Source organism: Phytophthora sojae (genome assembly GCF_000149755.1).
Source record: "Phytophthora sojae unplaced genomic scaffold PHYSOscaffold_12, whole genome shotgun sequence".
Taxonomy (NCBI): Eukaryota; Oomycota; class Peronosporomycetes; order Peronosporales; family Peronosporaceae; genus Phytophthora; species Phytophthora sojae.
The window spans coordinates 1,097,979-1,114,181 of NW_009258126.1; the positions used below are offsets into that span (position 1 = coordinate 1,097,979).

The 16,203-nt window shown below is 50.7% G+C and overlaps 7 protein-coding genes across 7 annotated transcripts; 3 read left to right on the forward strand and 4 right to left on the reverse strand.

Annotated features, from left to right (window-relative positions):
• Positions 1–135: 135 nt before the first annotated feature.
• On the forward strand, positions 136–738 carry PHYSODRAFT_528368 (hypothetical protein; the record flags this gene model as incomplete). Its single annotated transcript, XM_009538778.1, has 1 exon — positions 136–738. A coding segment is annotated over one exon (603 nt), but the record flags the coding sequence as incomplete, so codon positions are not given.
• A 183-nt stretch (positions 739–921) lies between these two features.
• On the forward strand, positions 922–1,390 carry PHYSODRAFT_418831 (hypothetical protein; the record flags this gene model as incomplete). The annotated part of the gene is made up of 2 exons (XM_009538779.1): positions 922–1,069; positions 1,179–1,390. Coding segments are annotated over 2 exons (360 nt in total), but the record flags the coding sequence as incomplete, so codon positions are not given.
• A 938-nt stretch (positions 1,391–2,328) lies between these two features.
• On the reverse strand, positions 2,329–3,372 carry PHYSODRAFT_429955 (hypothetical protein; the record flags this gene model as incomplete). Its single annotated transcript, XM_009538780.1, has 1 exon — positions 2,329–3,372. A coding segment is annotated over one exon (1,044 nt), but the record flags the coding sequence as incomplete, so codon positions are not given.
• A 1,178-nt stretch (positions 3,373–4,550) lies between these two features.
• On the forward strand, positions 4,551–5,171 carry PHYSODRAFT_528667 (hypothetical protein; the record flags this gene model as incomplete). Its single annotated transcript, XM_009538781.1, has 1 exon — positions 4,551–5,171. The coding sequence occupies one exon, from the start codon at positions 4,551–4,553 to the stop codon at positions 5,169–5,171; it is 621 nt and encodes a 206-aa protein (XP_009537076.1).
• Positions 5,172–10,030: 4,859 nt separating this feature from the next.
• Positions 10,031–10,492, reverse strand: PHYSODRAFT_420313 (hypothetical protein; the record flags this gene model as incomplete). The annotated part of the gene is made up of 2 exons (XM_009538782.1): positions 10,031–10,108; positions 10,202–10,492. Coding segments are annotated over 2 exons (369 nt in total), but the record flags the coding sequence as incomplete, so codon positions are not given.
• A 4,573-nt stretch (positions 10,493–15,065) lies between these two features.
• Positions 15,066–15,605, reverse strand: PHYSODRAFT_420256 (hypothetical protein; the record flags this gene model as incomplete). The annotated part of the gene is made up of 1 exon (XM_009538783.1): positions 15,066–15,605. A coding segment is annotated over one exon (540 nt), but the record flags the coding sequence as incomplete, so codon positions are not given.
• Positions 15,606–15,629: 24 nt separating this feature from the next.
• Positions 15,630–16,043, reverse strand: PHYSODRAFT_439369 (hypothetical protein; the record flags this gene model as incomplete). The annotated part of the gene is made up of 2 exons (XM_009538784.1): positions 15,630–15,750; positions 15,793–16,043. Coding segments are annotated over 2 exons (372 nt in total), but the record flags the coding sequence as incomplete, so codon positions are not given.
• Positions 16,044–16,203: the final 160 nt, after the last annotated feature.

A 16,203-nucleotide genomic window follows, 5' to 3' on the forward strand; every position in this document is an offset into this window, starting at 1 on the left:
GTGTAACACACGTTTAGTTCTTAGCGTCCATTGTTTTCGTATGCAAATACAAAAGTTTTCTGTGGCGAGCTGCACACCAGAATTAGCGCTTGCGATGCTGAAGTAACCTCTTGGTAAATCAATGGTGCACGACTGCTGGCACGAGCCCCCTTCACAGAGTTCGTGGCCCTTTCGTTTTGCGCGTTCGCCTTCTGCTGGCTGCTTCTCTTTGGCGTCCATCTCCTTACGTGTGTGTACAATGCGTGCTTCGCGAAACTCTACTGGGGCTTCGATTCGACAGTTTTGAGCTACGTACTCGAGACCTATGGATACAACGTCGGAATCCTGCGAGAGCATTTTCGTAGTATTGCTTTCGTGCACGCGATCTTGGCCGCTACGCTCGGCGCATGCGCTCTACACATGGTGATCGGTTTGTGCTGGCATCGGCCTTCGTCATGCTTTACTATACCTGGTCGTTGTATTAAATCCAGCAGCAACGCGAGCAAGGAAAACATCAAGTCTAGAGCCCAACACACCTGTTATGCTCGGGTACTTGGGTGGATATACCGTGCAGTTCATCGATGGCGTGGATTGTTTGGTGTGAACGGAAGATACTTCCACGGTGCCGTCATTAGTCGAGAGGTCCTGGAGACCGTTCTTCAGACTATACAAGCATTTCGTGTGAGCAAATATCTTGCAGACACTCGCCTCAACGGGTTCTACATCGTTTGCTGGTGTTCAATTGTTGGTCGTCCTTGATTGTCCATTCTCGCTGGTTCTGGCGCGATGAGGCCCGGTGTCGGTTTGCATTGCTCGTGTCCGACTGCGAGTTGGATCTCATGTGTGTCGACAGTGATTTTACTGCGCAATATGGGCGAGCTCGACTCCACCACGGACAACTTCCGGGGTGACATTCTGAACGACGACGACTTGCTAGCACAGATGCTGACCGAGCTGCAGCTCGTTCTGGTAGCTTCATGGATGGATCTGGCGGTGCGCATTATTTTCTCGCTTGGCCTTGTCATGGCCATCGCAGATATGATGGAACTGATACGCTACATCCCAATGAGCAAAAATCCAAGTGGATGTTGTCGGACCGATAGATACAGAAGTTGGGGATAAACGAACTACCACGCTATTACCACCATACCACACCGGGTGCCATTCTCAAATTCCCTCAAGCAAGAAGACCACGGAAGCGCGAAGCCTCTCACATAAAGTTCTCCCCGCTATCCATCTTGCATTTGCTGTGTGGGGTGCTGTTTTACTGGCTTTGCATGTGTATGCAGCTACGAAGACACCAATAAGCATGTGCATGCCCAAAGTGCATCCTCTGGCAGGGACGCTACCTTCGTGCTTCATGGTGAACTTTAACTGCCATTACCTTGGGGTCACGGCCACTAATGAAGAAGTACACCGTGAATGGAGTAAACTTGATCGTGCAACCGCTGTGAAGCTTCGTGTGTTGCATTGCCCAGCGTTCGAAATGCCTGGAAGTTTTCAAGATTTCTTCAGGCTGCAAGAAATCCAAGTATACAACTCCACAATAGCAGGCTGGGGAGCGGAAGATGCCTGCACAAATACAAGCCACTCTAAGCTATTCTCCTTCTCGGTGATTCGGGTCAACATGACCAATGGGCTCCTCCCACTCGGTTTGCAATCGTCCGATTTCCCGATGTGCCTGATTCAAATCGTTTTCTGTGAGACGAATCTTCGCGAGCTGCCAAATGATCTCGATACAAAATGGAGCACTAGATCGAGTATCTACGTGGAAAACAGCAACTTAACTTCTGTCCCGTCCTCTATTATCCGATTACAGCCGTACGATCTGGCGTTGGGCGGAAACCATATCACTGAGCTTCCACCGGAGCTGTTTGAAGTGGAGGGTCTGCTGCGCCTTGGTCTTGGACAAACAGTAGCGTCTTACCTCAGAATGTGCTCCACCCAACGACGAGTGCTCCTATTATCGATCTTACACAAACCTCCGTATCATTTTTTCCGCCGTGGATGGACCTTCTTCTCCAACCAGATCCAGACTACCCACCAAAACTGCTAGCTTGGGGCCATATTGCTCTGATCTCGAGAGAATTATGACCGGAGTCTCGGACACCTTGAGCGAACAATGGTTACCGGAATACTCCGCACTGTTGATGAATTCGTCCGTTAAGAGATTTGGCCCTTCCTTCTCCAGGTTGTCGACTGCAATCCGCCGCCTACACTGACAGATTTCCCTCTACAAGATTGGGATCGTTTGTACAGTCTTGCCAATAGCTGACGTAGTTGGTATGCATACTATAACAATTAACATGGAGCCATAATCTTCTCAACGCTCTATGTCGCCTTCGGCTTCCTTTGACAGCGCCGTGGCCCAGAGCGCGAATGCCGGTGAAGTCTGCAGGCACACGCCGTAGGTACAATTTGAGTGCAGAGGTACGCCGCGATATCCGCGTGCCCCAGTGTCTTTGCCCGCCTTCGCGCTTCGACCAGGCATCCTTCACTTGAGTATCGACACAACTGCTTCAGCACCTGCAGCTCCCCGGTCGCCACCACATCCAGTAGTGTATTGTTCAGCGGTTTGCACTGGCGTCGCCCTAGAAACCCGACCACCTCCGCATGTCCACACAACGCCGCCTTGGTCATCGCGAACGAGGCTCTGGCCGTAACTCGATGTCGCTCTGCACCCGCTCTACCCTGAATAAACTCGAACAGATACCTCACCACCTCAATGTGTCCATGAGCTGCGGCTTGATCCAGCGCTCTCGAGGTGCATCCCTCCCTTCGATGCTCCAACAAGAACCTCAGCACCTCTGTATGTCCCGCACACGCGGCGTCATCGGCCGTTGTGCACGAAAAGCCTCGGAATCCGTGGTCATGTAGCCATTTCATCTTGTTGAGCTCCCCGTTGTAGGCCGCGAGCCGCAGAGCCCACGCCGAGACTTCTTTCGTCATCTCCGAGTGGTGCTGCAGCAGCCACTCCATGACCTCCACCCCCGTAGTGTAGCCCACGGCAATGTCCATGAGGTCCGCTTCGAACGCGTACGAGCTCAGCTCCAGATGCGTCTCCAGCCACTGCAACATCTTCAACTTGTCGAATCTCACGGCGCAGCGCACGACGCCCACGAACTCCGTCTCCGGGTTGCGGTAACTCGGTGACTGGCTGGCCACCAGCTTCAACAGAGCGTCCAGCACCGCCACCTCGTCGCAAATGACGGCCAGTTGGGGCAACAGACCGCGTGGAGACGGATATCTCCCCTCTACGCGCGGTCTGAAGCGCTGCGCACGCGCGAACTTCGCCACAACGGGCGGATACCCGTTCATGAAGGACACGACATGCTCGAACAGCGGCTTGCTCGTCAGAACCTGCAGGTACGCGCTCGTCCTGCGCGAAGAAGGCGACGCAGCACTAGTCGGCAGCTCCATTTCGAATAAGGGTAAGTATAGATCCGAGTAAGTAGACAAGGGTACCCGCTCGGCTTTCGACTAAGTAACGCAGGTTACACGACCAACAATTCGTCGTCTTCAAAATGAGACAAAGGCAACAAAAATGTTACTTATCCACCATTTAGAGTTATCGAGATAATCGCCTTAAAAGAGGCCAGGTTCAAAATCGTAACTAAACGAAGTCGTGAGAAAACGAGGAGTTTTGATTTTCAAAAATTTGAAGGGGGTGTATCGGCACGGATACCATTTCGAAAAGCCACTCGGACCACTACCTACAGCCATGCAGACACCACCCACGACGCCGACAGCACCGACCTCGCGCGCTGCAGCGCCAACTGCGCAGCCTGCGCAACCTCCAGCGCTGCCTCTCTCAGCCTCGCCACCGGCCACCTCGGCGCCAAGCCCGCCAGCCACGGCTCCGAGTCCGCCAGCCGCGACGTCGGGTCCGCCAGCCACGACATCGCCCTCCCAGGCACTGACTCCGCCGGCCACAACGTCCCCCTCCACGGCGCTGACTCTGTCGGCCACGGCACCCCTTGCTGCTCGGCGTCGCGAAGCAGACGAAGAGCCTGATTCTGCCGACGATTCTGTCTGTGGTGTCGATCCCACTGCTACCAGTGAGAGTGAGGTGAACGAGGACAGCAGCGACGACGACTTTACGCCTGATTCGGAGGCGTCGCCCAGCGACGACGAGGAACCGCTCACAGCAGAGAGCGCGAGCAGTGAAGCCGAAGATGAAGAGGATATTAGTATTTTTTTCAATGACGCGAGTCCTCGAGCCCGTGTGACTGAGGTGATTCATGCGGACGCGTGTGAGAACGAGTGCGTCAAGGGCAAGGCTCGTGAGTTGGAGTTCTTGCTGTGCTCGCTGGACCAGATGACGAAGCAAGAGCGCACCACGAGCTTGTACGCGCTCCTGGCTGTGTTGATGCAGACCCCCACTGTTGAGCGTAAGCGAGGACGGTGTGACCGTGAGAAGTTTCCGTACATCCTCCCCTACGTAGGTCATGTGTGCCGACCCACTTTCGCGCTCTGCTATGGAGTAGTCCCCATTACCTTGCAGCGCTACAAGATGCGCATCCGAGACGGTAACATGTCGATCAAGGCGCATGGTAACCGGCTCAACACGCATGCAGCTCGTAGAGGCTGTTAGTTCGGCGTCCAAGAGCTCAATCACGGTGCATCTGCCTCGCGGAAGCTCAGCGTTCAAGTCCTACAAACCTATTCTCACCGAATTGTACAAACGACTTGACGGCATCCAGAAGTTCCAGATTTTCACGATGGACGCATCGCAGCCGGGCGTCGTTGTCTGCAAGAAAGGCCCCGAGAGCGAACCTGTAGAGATTAGTTTGAGCCGTCAAATTGACGGGATCTTCACCACGAAGGAGAAGGTGCAGCGGATGATGACGGACCATATCGAGACGCTGTCCCCTCCTGTCCGCAACACCGAGAAAATTGCGCAGATGCACCACAACATCAGGCCCTACGTTCCTGCTGAATTTCAGAGCGATCCCCTCTACACCAAGCCTAGCGAGCAGGAAGGAGAAGATGCCAAGTCACGGAAACAAGGACGACGTGAGCATCGCGCGGCAATGGCCGTGGCGGCTAAGGCTAACCAAGTCCAGCGTGGTATCACGGAGGCTGTTGCGACGAAAAAGAACCCAGCAAAGAAGAGGGCTACTGCAGCAAAGAAGACGCAAAAGAACACGAAGCACAAAGCTACTGCGGATCTGCCTGCTGAGCAAGAATAGGCAGCCCAAGGTTGTAGTCGATCATTATGATACTTATGTCCACAGTTCATTCAAAATGTTACTTATATCCAGATATCAAATTTTCTAAAAAATTCAAAAATATACCCCTGGTGATTTGAAGTGACGGCACAAAAGTGAGATTCTAACACTGTTAGGCTTCGAATTGGCTAAAACGGACAACATTGTCGGATTCGCTGACTAATTTTACACCAGTTCATCAAAAAACAATTTTCCCTTTCGGGGTTGAAGTCGGACATATATTTTTTGACGGTCTCGTTCTCGGTCGTTTCTTCATACCAGAAGCTCGGGAGGGGCTCAAACGAAAGAGGAGACATCCCTCTTTCCAATTATGCGCCTAAATCGCGATTCGTACTTAGGTTGATAAGTAACATTTTGTTTGCCGTCGTCTCAAATAGGCAACCAGGAGCGTTGCTCCGGGAGGGTACACAGGTCGACGAATAGTTTATGGACGATGATAACGAATAATAAGTGAGTAACTCCCAAAGTTGTTTTGGTTTTAATCCTTAAAAGCACTACCAGCCCAACTCTCTAGTTGATTCTAACGTGGGCATCTACTGCGCCTGCTTCGCAGCCGCAGCATCTGCCCGAGAATGCGTAATTGAACAAATAGTTGCGCACATTGAAGTTTATCGATACGGAAATGATGTTTCAGCCAACCTTTGTGTGTCACACAAGCCGATGCGAAGACCTGAAGCTTGATGAGCGCAGTGGCGAGCGCTCGAAGAACACTTGAGAGGAAGTTGGAAAGTTGAAAAGTGATTGATTGATCCGTTAGTTTAGCGTCGGCGCGCCGCCGCCGCGCAACCAGTAGTTCTTGGCGACCAGGACACGTAAACAAGTATCCAGGTCCCATCCTAAAGTCTATCAATCTCAAATCCTAGATCAATCCTTATCTACCAATGAAAACCTACTAATCCTATTCGTAGCTTGGCCAAAATTTGTGACTTACGTCCCATAATCAAAAGTCCGGCTGGAAAACTTGATTGTTGCACATCTCAAGGATTTACAGCCAATGAGGTCGCGCGAATGTCCATGTTTACGCGTCCCATAATCAAGTTTACTTTTGACACCAGCCAATAGGATAGGATATAATGAATATAAACCATGCATCCCCGTATTACGCTGGACAGCGTAATACGCTGGACAGCGTAAACTGAAGTGCTGTGCAGCAGCACTTGACGTGGGAGTCCTCTGCCATCTCATTGGCAGACGGACGTCCACGTCACATGACCTCCCTTCCAAGAAGGCCCCACCACTTCGAAGCTGCACTTTACTTCTTCTTGGAGTCCCAGTACTTGTCAATGAGCCATGGAATCTGATTCAGGTTCTCTACGGGTTCCCATGTAGCGTCTTCTCGGGGTTCACCAAACCACCAAATCCGATATTGGAGCGTCTTCTTCCTGCGACGGTGGTCGATGACTTCACGTACAAGTTGTCCCTCTGAGCCATCATTCAAGATCACCTTGTTAACATTTTGGCTGCGTGATTCGTCGCTGCGATACGGCTTGAGCAACGAAGTGTGGAAACGGGATGCAACTTGAGCCCCTTCGACAACTTCAGCTCGTAGGAGTCATGATGAACTTGCTTCACGACCGGGTAAGGACCAATAAACCTTGGCGCAAGTTTCTTCGCCTGTGCAAACCCCTTGTGACGAATGTCCAAGTTCCGTCCATCCAAAAGTACCATATTCCCGGGTTTGAAGTCTTGAGCAAGTCTGTTCTTGTCATAATACGACTTCATTCGAGTTTGCGCCTCACTCATCGCGTCTTGTGCCATTTTCAAAATTGCGTCTTGCTTGAGCAGGAAATCTTGTGCTGACTTCTGCAACTGCTCAAACTCTGGGTCCCCAGCCACCTCATCTGGCATATAGGGCACATAACCCAGATCAGCCTCAAACAGTGACATATCGATCGAGGAATGGACACGTCTGTTGTACGCGAATTCGGCGAGATGTAGGTATTCATCCCAATCATTCTGGAATGGGTTCACGACGCCTCGTAGATAGTCTTCAATAAACCGATTAGTACGCTCGGTCTGACCATCCGTTTGCGGGCGGAAGGCGGACGACAAGTTATGAGTCGTCTCTAATGTCTTAATCACCTCCTGCCAGAACTTTGATGTGAATTTCGAGTCACGGTCTGGGACGATCGACTTCGGCACTCCATGGTCTTTCACATAATTGGCCATGAATAGCGCAGCAGTCTCTTCTGCTGTCGCCGCCGTGTTCGTGGCAATGAACTTAGCACGTTTCGTCAACCGGTCGACAATAACCATAATGGCGTCTTTTCCGGCTGCCGTCTTCGGTAGTGCAACCTTGAAGTCCATCGTCACATCAATCCATCTGCCTCCTGGAATCTCCAACGGTTGAAGTAGTCCCGGCGGCTTCGTTTGGCGTGCCTTGTTTCGCTGACAAAGCTCGCACGTGTTCACATAACGCTGAATGTACTTCGACATCTTGGGCCAGTAATATTTCTTCTGGACGCCTAAGTATGTCTTGAAGTATCCGGGGTGACCTGCCGTGACCACATCGTGGTTTTCACAAATAACACGGTTCTTCAGATCTTCATTGTCCGGAATTACCAGTCGAGCATTTTCATCATCTCTCGTTTGGTAATACAGCAGTCCATTCTTCACAGAGTAGCGTGGTACCTCTTTACCACTAGCGATACTCTGCAACAGCTCCTGAACTCATCGGTCTGTAGAGTACAGTTGTTTGGCCGAGTGCGTCACAGTTGCACTGGTCGTTTGGACGCTAGCTACAATTTCACGGTTTCGAGCCGCTTCAATGAGCTCACTGAGACTAACCTGAGCGGCTTTGTGCTCAAAGAGTGGGTTTCGAGACACTGCATCCGACACTTGGTTGAACTCGGCTAGTTCATTAAACCAGCGAGCCACACGACGGTTTGTTGTCTTCTGCGTCAATATAGTCTCAATACTCTTGTGGTCTGTCTCCACCGTAAATGGCCGATCGAGCAGGTAGACTCTCCACACCCGAAGCGCATGCATAATAGCCGGCAATTCCTGTTCGCGCACTGGGTAGTTTAGCTCCGCTGGTTTCATTTTACGACCAGTGAATACGATCGGATGCTCGAGCCCTCCCTCGTTTTGAAACAAGACTCCCCCTATGGCAAAGTTCGAGGCATCCATACGAATACCGAACGGTTTTTCGAAATCCGGAAGTTGCAACACGGGAGGGGTGGAGAGACGGCGCTTGAGTTCATGAAAACATTCCAACTGGTGCTCAGACAAATGCAGCGTTTCCTTTGGGCGCAAACCCTTAGTACTTTCATGCAATGGTCCTGCGAATTGCGCGAAGTCGGCGCAAAAGCGCGAGACATAGACCGTAGTACCCAAAAAGCTTTCCATTTGCTTGTTGTCCGTGGAATCGGCCACTCGCGAATCACACGCACTTTGTCAGGGTCCATTCGAACACCATTGCGGCCCACAAATCACCAAGACAAGGGATCTCTTCGACACAAAACTGGCACTTTGACAACTTGACATACAGCTGCTGCTCTTGACAGCGTTGGAGTACTCTGTCCAACGCTTCGACATGCGTCCGAACATCTGTGTCTTGAGTGAAAACATAGATGTCATCAAAGTAGATGCGCATGATATCGCGTAGGTCGCTACAACACCCGCTGTAACAACCAGTTAAATGTGCCAGGACTACCGCTCAAACCCATAAGGATGACAAGATACTCAAACAGCCCATCGGGCGTCGAAAAAGCAGTAAACGGAATGTCAGATTCACGAAGTTTAACCTGGTAATATCCCCACAAGAGGTCCATGCAGGAGAACCAGTAACTACCCCCCCCCCCCCCATTGCGTCGAATGTGTCTTCCTTCCTCGGCATGGGTATGACCGGCAAAATGGTAGAGCTGTTGAGCTGGCGATAGTTGTGCACAATACGCCAACCCACGGGTTTCTTGACACAAAAAGTTGGGGCACTGAATGCCGAGGTGCTAGGGCGAATGATTCCAGCCTGTGCCATCTCCTTCGTCCAATCTTGGATGACCTTGCGCTGCTCTGGGCTTTGGCGCCACTGTTTCACCGAAATCGGTTGCGTTCCCGGCTGAAGCTGAATTTCGTGCTCAATCCCTTCGCGGACAGGAGGTGTGGTACTCGGCAGCTCAGTGCGAAACACAGTATCGCGATACTTGAGCAAAACTTCATATGCCGGATTGTCCACTAGCGCCTCCCATCCTTGTTGCTTAAAACGCTCAGTCTTTTCTGAGTCGTGCGGGTTCACAACAAAAACAGCTTCAATACCCTTCCCTTTGCGAAGTTCTTTCATAAATTGCTTCGTTGAGATCAGCTTCGTTTCTCCGAACGCACCGGTGTGGCCATGCTGCCGGTAATGGAATAATTCACGGTTCTGGTTTGCATTCTTGAAACGACGGCATCCAATCATACGTGCGGGAGGTCGGTTAGGTACCACCAACTGATGGGCCGGGGGTTCCTTGGTCCTATTACGTGGACGCAGTAGTAAGCGTTCCCAGTCGATGTCAGGGTTATTCTCCCGAAGCCACTTCATTCCGAGGAGCACGTCCTTGTCTTCTGGAACAGGCATGACTGTAAAAGTCTCGCACGTCACGGGGAAATTCGGAATCTGTAGCATCATTTCGACTGTACGTCTTGGTCTTGCACGGTTGGTTGTATCCCAGACGAACTGTCATCATGTCGTCGGGATGCTCCGTGATTTCCAATTGTAGTCGTTCGGCTAACGCTTCCGTGACACCGTTGAGGCTGCTGCCATTGTCGACGAAGAAAGCGCTTACTTTCAAAATAGCATAGAATGATCCGCCAACATAGTGGTTCATCTCCTTGGTGGACGTACATTGTGGCTTGATATGACCGAATTGTCCACAGTTGTTACAAGTGGCTGACGTTCGCCAATCCTCTTTCGGCCCACGCTTCGAAGGTGGTTTTCGTTCCTGTGGCTTGGCCGTACTGTTAGCCGCAGGTTTCACAGACGAAACTGCTTTCGACGAAGGCTGATGACTCACTGCAGGTTTTACCGATAGCCCTCCATAGTGAGCAAACTCAAAGTTCGTTGCAATCTCAATGACCTCATGTAAGAACCTTGGACTGAGTTCCTTCACCTTCTTAGCCGTCTCCGCACGAAGCCCATTCTGGAAGTAGAAACGCTTCTCCATTTCCGAAATGTCCAACTCGGATTGAGACATCAAATCCTGAAACGACGACACGTATTCATGGATAGTTCCGTGTTGTTTCAGTTGAAACAACCGCTCACGCAGCTTGTATTCAAAGTCTTTCGAGCGAAAGCGCTCGCGCAACTTTGCCTTAAACAGTTGCCATGATTTCGGCATCCCCGCCGCATCACAATCCGACGAAAAGGCACGATACCAGTTCAGCACAGACTTGCCTAAACTGCTTGATATCATGGTCACAAAATCGGACGTATCGGCCTCCATTATTCCTCGTTTGTTAGCGTAGTACTCCTCCGTAGCAAAGATTCAAAGTTCCAGGTCTTCGCCAAATTTCCCTTCATACGTGGGAGGATCCTTCTTCCGTCGTTCACCTTGCGAGGCCAATAGTTGCTCAAAACGACTGTTGGCCTGTTGTATTTGCATCTGCAACTGGGTCTGCATCTGATTCTGATACATTTGCTGCTGCTGTGCAATCCACAACATCAACTGCTGCATCGACATTGACTCAGGCGCTGGGGTTGTCGTCCCCGCTGATGGGGCTTCACTTTGCGCTTCTTGTGGCGTTGCCGCCTCCGTTTGAGCCGTCCGCGGCACTTGACGCTGCCGCGGGTTAGGCGATTTACTCTCACCCGCCCTACTCCTTGTCACAGGCATTATGTCTCGAGCAGATGGACGTTTCGGTGAGTGATCCGCAAAACGGTACAATAAAACGGAGACGAAGTGAAGCTAAAAGTGTGTTTAAAGCTTAGTGTTTCTGAGGTTTTAGGCGGATAAGCCAGTTAATCATCGCAGCAATGTTGTCCTCGCAGCTCTTAAGGTCGAGAAGAGCTAAGTTGAGTTGCCGATCAATCTTACCCTCAACGCTGTCGTCCTTGATACCCCAGACCTCTTTGCGGAACTTAACCAGGACCCTCTTAGCGGTTTTGACCTGCTTGAGAAGATCCGATTGCAATTTCGCAATTTGCTCCACCTCGACCGGCGAGAAGAAGAGATCGATGTCAATAGCCGTAACAGGAGGAGGAGCCGGCGTAGACGTTGATGATACTTTAACGTCACGCGCTTTTTGGCGCTTCCTCTTACTGCTGTGGTTATGACCCTTTTTGTACCGGGCCATGGACCGACTTCAAAGATCGAAAAATGCCAGGGACTACTACCGGGTAACCAGGGACCATTATACTTCTACAATGTTCCGCGTTAGCAGACACAAAGCAGGCGCCCTGTTACTGAACCGACTTCTAGTAAGAGTCCAACACAACCCCGAAGGGTAGGTACTATCCGGTCTAGGCGTGGGCCAAGCCCCAATGTGGTATTTCCACCTGCCCACGGCGTGATGTACCCACTTCTTCGAAGTGTGCTCCCACCGAAAACTGCACGTTCGCAACCTAGAGCGTCTCCACTCTGCTAGCTCCAATAGTCACAGGTAAACTCGCTTCGGAAGGTATCCCCACGAGCAACCTAGTCTTGAACTTGAACCGAAGCTTGACACGACAAGTGCTACCATGTCACACAAGCCGATGCGAAGACCCGAAGCTTGATGAGCGCAGTGGCGAGCGCTCGAAGAACACTTGAGAGGAAGTTGGAAAGTTGAAAAGTGATTGATTGATCCGTTAGTTTAGCGTCGGCGCGCCGCCGCCGCGCAACCAGTAGTTCTTGGCGACCAGGACACGCAAACAAGTATCCAGGTCCCATCCTAAAGTCTATCAATCTCAAATCCTAGATCAATCCTTATCTACCAATGAAAACCTACTAATCCTATTCGTAGCTTGGCCAAAATTTGTGACTTACGTCCCATAATCAAAAGTCCGGCTGGAAAACTTGATTGTTGCACATCTCAAGGATTTACAGCCAATGAGGTCGCGCGAATGTCCATGTTTACGCGTCCCATAATCAAGTTTACTTTTGACACCAGCCAATAGGATAGGATATAATGAATATAAACCATGCATCCCCGTATTACGCTGTCCAGCGTAAACTGAAGTGCTGTGCAGCAGCACTTGACGTGGGAGTCCTCTGCCATCTCATTGGCAGACGGACGTCCACGTCACATTGTGAGGCTGGTAACCAGCAAGCCCCGCTCTTCTTTATCGTGATGGGTTCTCAGGAACCGAAAATCACCAATTGAGGTTGCCAGGTCTGATGAGGCCATCGGTGACATAACACCCTGGTCAGCGTCCAATGGCTGCGTTGGCGCCAGCAACGAGAGAGCTATTTCATCCATTTTGCAGGTAAGGTATACTGTGCTCATTTTTGTACTATGTTGTGTGCTAACGATCAGACGAGAGAGCTACAGTAGCGGAACGAAGGAGAGACGCATGGTGCGCTGATCTTGACCATTTAACTTGAGGATGTTTGCTAAGTGACAATAATGATACTCAATTCAAAAACAAAACAAACAAACAAACTTGTAACTTGAGGGCCTGGGGAATAAATTGCGGAATGAGATATACGCTAATGGGCCAATTCCTTGGAAGTGGGTACTTCAACGCAGGAAAAAAGTCTTGTTCAAACGAACGATGCTCGTGTCACTGTCGAGTTGAGCTGATTGGTTTGGCGACAGAGGGCATCTTCCGCTAAGAGTGATTGGGTATTGAGCAAATTGACATGTAAAAAATGCAGACAAGTCATGTTGTTCATCTTCAGCTAAGCTTGGTCGATTATGACGCAAATTGATACGCCTTCAGCGAAGCGATGGCGCTCTCATACTGTACTAGAGCGTAAGTGTTTGAATGCAGGTTTTGGTCAATAATAAACGATTAGTATCAACCTTTGGAAAATAATGTGCATACATCTTAGCATTTATCGACGGGTACCCGATTCCGGCAGATGTTAGCTTAAACATTACAATTAAGAAAGAGAGACCCGGTTTGGTACCCGGTTTTGGAAAGTTACAAGTTTTTGCCGAGGCCAAGCACAGGTCTTCGACAGGATTGGCTCGGCGCGACCGACGAATTGTTTAAAGTATGGGGAATCCGATGAAATGTCGGTGGGGAGGCCCATATTATGGGTTCTTGTTCCCAAAAAATGGTGAAGTAAAATGAACAGTGATACGATATTTATTACTTATTTACTATCCTAAACATCAATTGGAGCAACGAACGCCAAGGTTACATTAATTCGGATTGGCTAAAATTGGACAACCGAATATACTTCATTGGGTAAAATTAGTCCGCTGCCGAGCGCAGCGAAGGCGGCCCCCCCCGATAGGGCCCGCTTCACATCGAACCTAGCCCGGCGAGTAGTGCAGCGAGCCGACGAGGCGAGCTGAACGGGTCCACTACTGCCGTAGCGAAGCGTAGGCAGCCTGCTTTAATAGCGGAGCGAGCATAGCGAGAGCAGCGTCAACCAACTAAAAATCACTGCCGCGTAGCGGCGGCGCTCGGCTAGTCCCTAATAATAATAATAACTAATGTAATATTTTCTACAGTTGTGCACCTCGTTTTCGGGCCATAAAAGTACCTTGAACTCACCAATTCTCATTATGTGTATCGTCTGTTGCCAATACACATTAGAGCGCTTAAGCTACAGGACCAAAACGTCTTTCAGGACGATAAAAAACTTCGTCCCAATATTTCGTACCGAATTTCCAAAAGGGCGCTTAAGCTAATCACAACGCAACGAATCAAATCACTTCAGAACTCCCTCCTTGCCAGCCATACCAGAGACAATGGAGAGCGACAGCTCCGGCGAGATACTCACCTTGGGCTCCACTGCGTCGCTTCAGCTTGGCCAAGACGACCCTCCCCTGTCACCAGTGCAAGGCCCTGAGTCGTAGCAACAGGCTGCTGCGCCCGACGATGCTGAGGATAGCTGCGAGGAAAAGAGCTTTGAGGAAGTTGACGAGCCGGACCAGCGCTCCCGCTTCAACGCCACCAGCGACAAGGTTCTGTTAGCTGAAGTCCTTACCACGCCTCCATTTGCTGCTGACCGTAAACAGTAAAAGGTGTTTGGAAGGGAGTGGCTAACCGACTAAACGCTACTCTGTCAGAAGCTTTTAGCTTTCGAGCGTACAGGGACCGCACCAGTATTCTCCTACAGAAGTATGCAGTGCGGAAGGTGCGAAACGAAGCCGCTAGCGGCACCAGCGAGGTGCACACAGAGAACGATGACATCCTTGAGCAACTTCAGCAGCTCAAGAACGCAGCCGTGGCTGAACAGCAGAAAAACAAACCTCTAAAACGCAGGAGCTGGAGCTGGAGACTGCAGGTCAACTCATCATGTAGGCAGCAGAAAAAAGGTAGTCTCGTAATGTTGTGTTGACTGCAATGTATTTCTTCTAATTATGAATGCTTTTATGTAATTGTATGAACAGGGTTTCCGAGAGGCTGGCCGCTGGTACCAAAGATTCAGGCCATCCTAAGCGCCGTCGTCTCTCCACGTTGCTTGAACAGGAGCTTGAAGAAGCTATCGAGCGTAGGAAACTGGAAGCGGAAAAGGTCGAACTTCACCGAGAAGAGCTGCAACTTCGTCGAGAAGAACTCGAGCAGCAAAAACGTCAGCAAGAGCTGCTACGCAAGCAGATCCAGCAGCAAGCTGCTCAGACCGAGTCCATTTTAACACTATTAGCTTCAGCTATTAGTAACAAGTGAATCTGAAATGCATGTATATTGTGATGTTAAACGGAGAAGTAGCTTTCTAGCGACGGAGGCTCCACGCCAAAATATCTGCTGTTATTGTTCCCTCCACGAAGAATAGTGATACAATTGGTCAGAACCACTGCAGTTTTGTACATCTTTGCTACAGGAACTTCTCCCAAGCACATTTTTCTCTTGTAGTCGACACCAGCCCAGTAGTTGAGCACCTGGCCGTACGGCCATTCCACGGACGTCCTGACCTTCGACATGGAGGCGTTTATTGCAGCCTGAGCGGGCGTTAAACTTGATCCTTGAAAAGGAGATACAAACACATCGGTACGGCCGTACGCTTGGTCCCCGTAGACAAAGTAGCCTTGAAATCTCCCGTCGCGGCGGACTCGCTCCTCCAGTCCGGACTCTCGCAGCAGTAGGATGTCGTGTCTTCGGCCTTCAGCGGGCCTGTGCAGGTGGAAGATCATGCCGTCTGGAGTAACGACGGCCTGAAACTTGAGCGCATCCTTGCGTTTCTGACCACTGTACACACTTTGCTGCTCCCGAGCCTCTCCTGGCCTGCAGATGCCCCTAACGGTTCCGTCCACGAACCCCCAAATACGGTCCAACTCAGCGCTTTGGTCGTAGATAGCTTGACTAAACTCATGCAATCTAGAGCTCACATAATCAAAATTCCCCTTGAGCAACCTGCTGCATCTCTCGCTAATAAAATCGATCACAAAGTAAAAAATACTACTTAGAGGGCTGGGCCACCGGCCGTAAATACCTGACATCTCCATCCATCGCGTTGGGTAGCAAAGACTGTGTAGGGTGATGCAGAGTTCTTCGAGACCGCTACAACACGTACGAGAGCTCGCGCCCGTGCGAGTGACGTCCGGCAGCTGAAATGAAGCTTGTAAACGGCGTAGATGGCGTTGGGTGAAGCGGTAGAACAGCAGGCAGGTGTCGTCCGTGACGTTGTTGATGTCGAATCGGACACGGGGAAAAGAGTATCGTGGCTTAGCCTCCGATAGCAATAGCAACGCGCTGTGGCGCAGCCTGGATGCCGCCTCCCAATCTCCATGTAGTCTCTTCACGCGTGATGTGTCCAGCATCTCCTTCGCCGCCTGGCGGTAAGCGAGTACATCATCGTCGCTGTCGCTGTTGGAGTCCATCGTTATGGCTAGATTATAGATTTCACACTGGCTCCGCCTCTGATTCCGTTTCGCCACAACAAGCTCTTACGAAAGTTGACGTCCTCAGACAACGAGACGC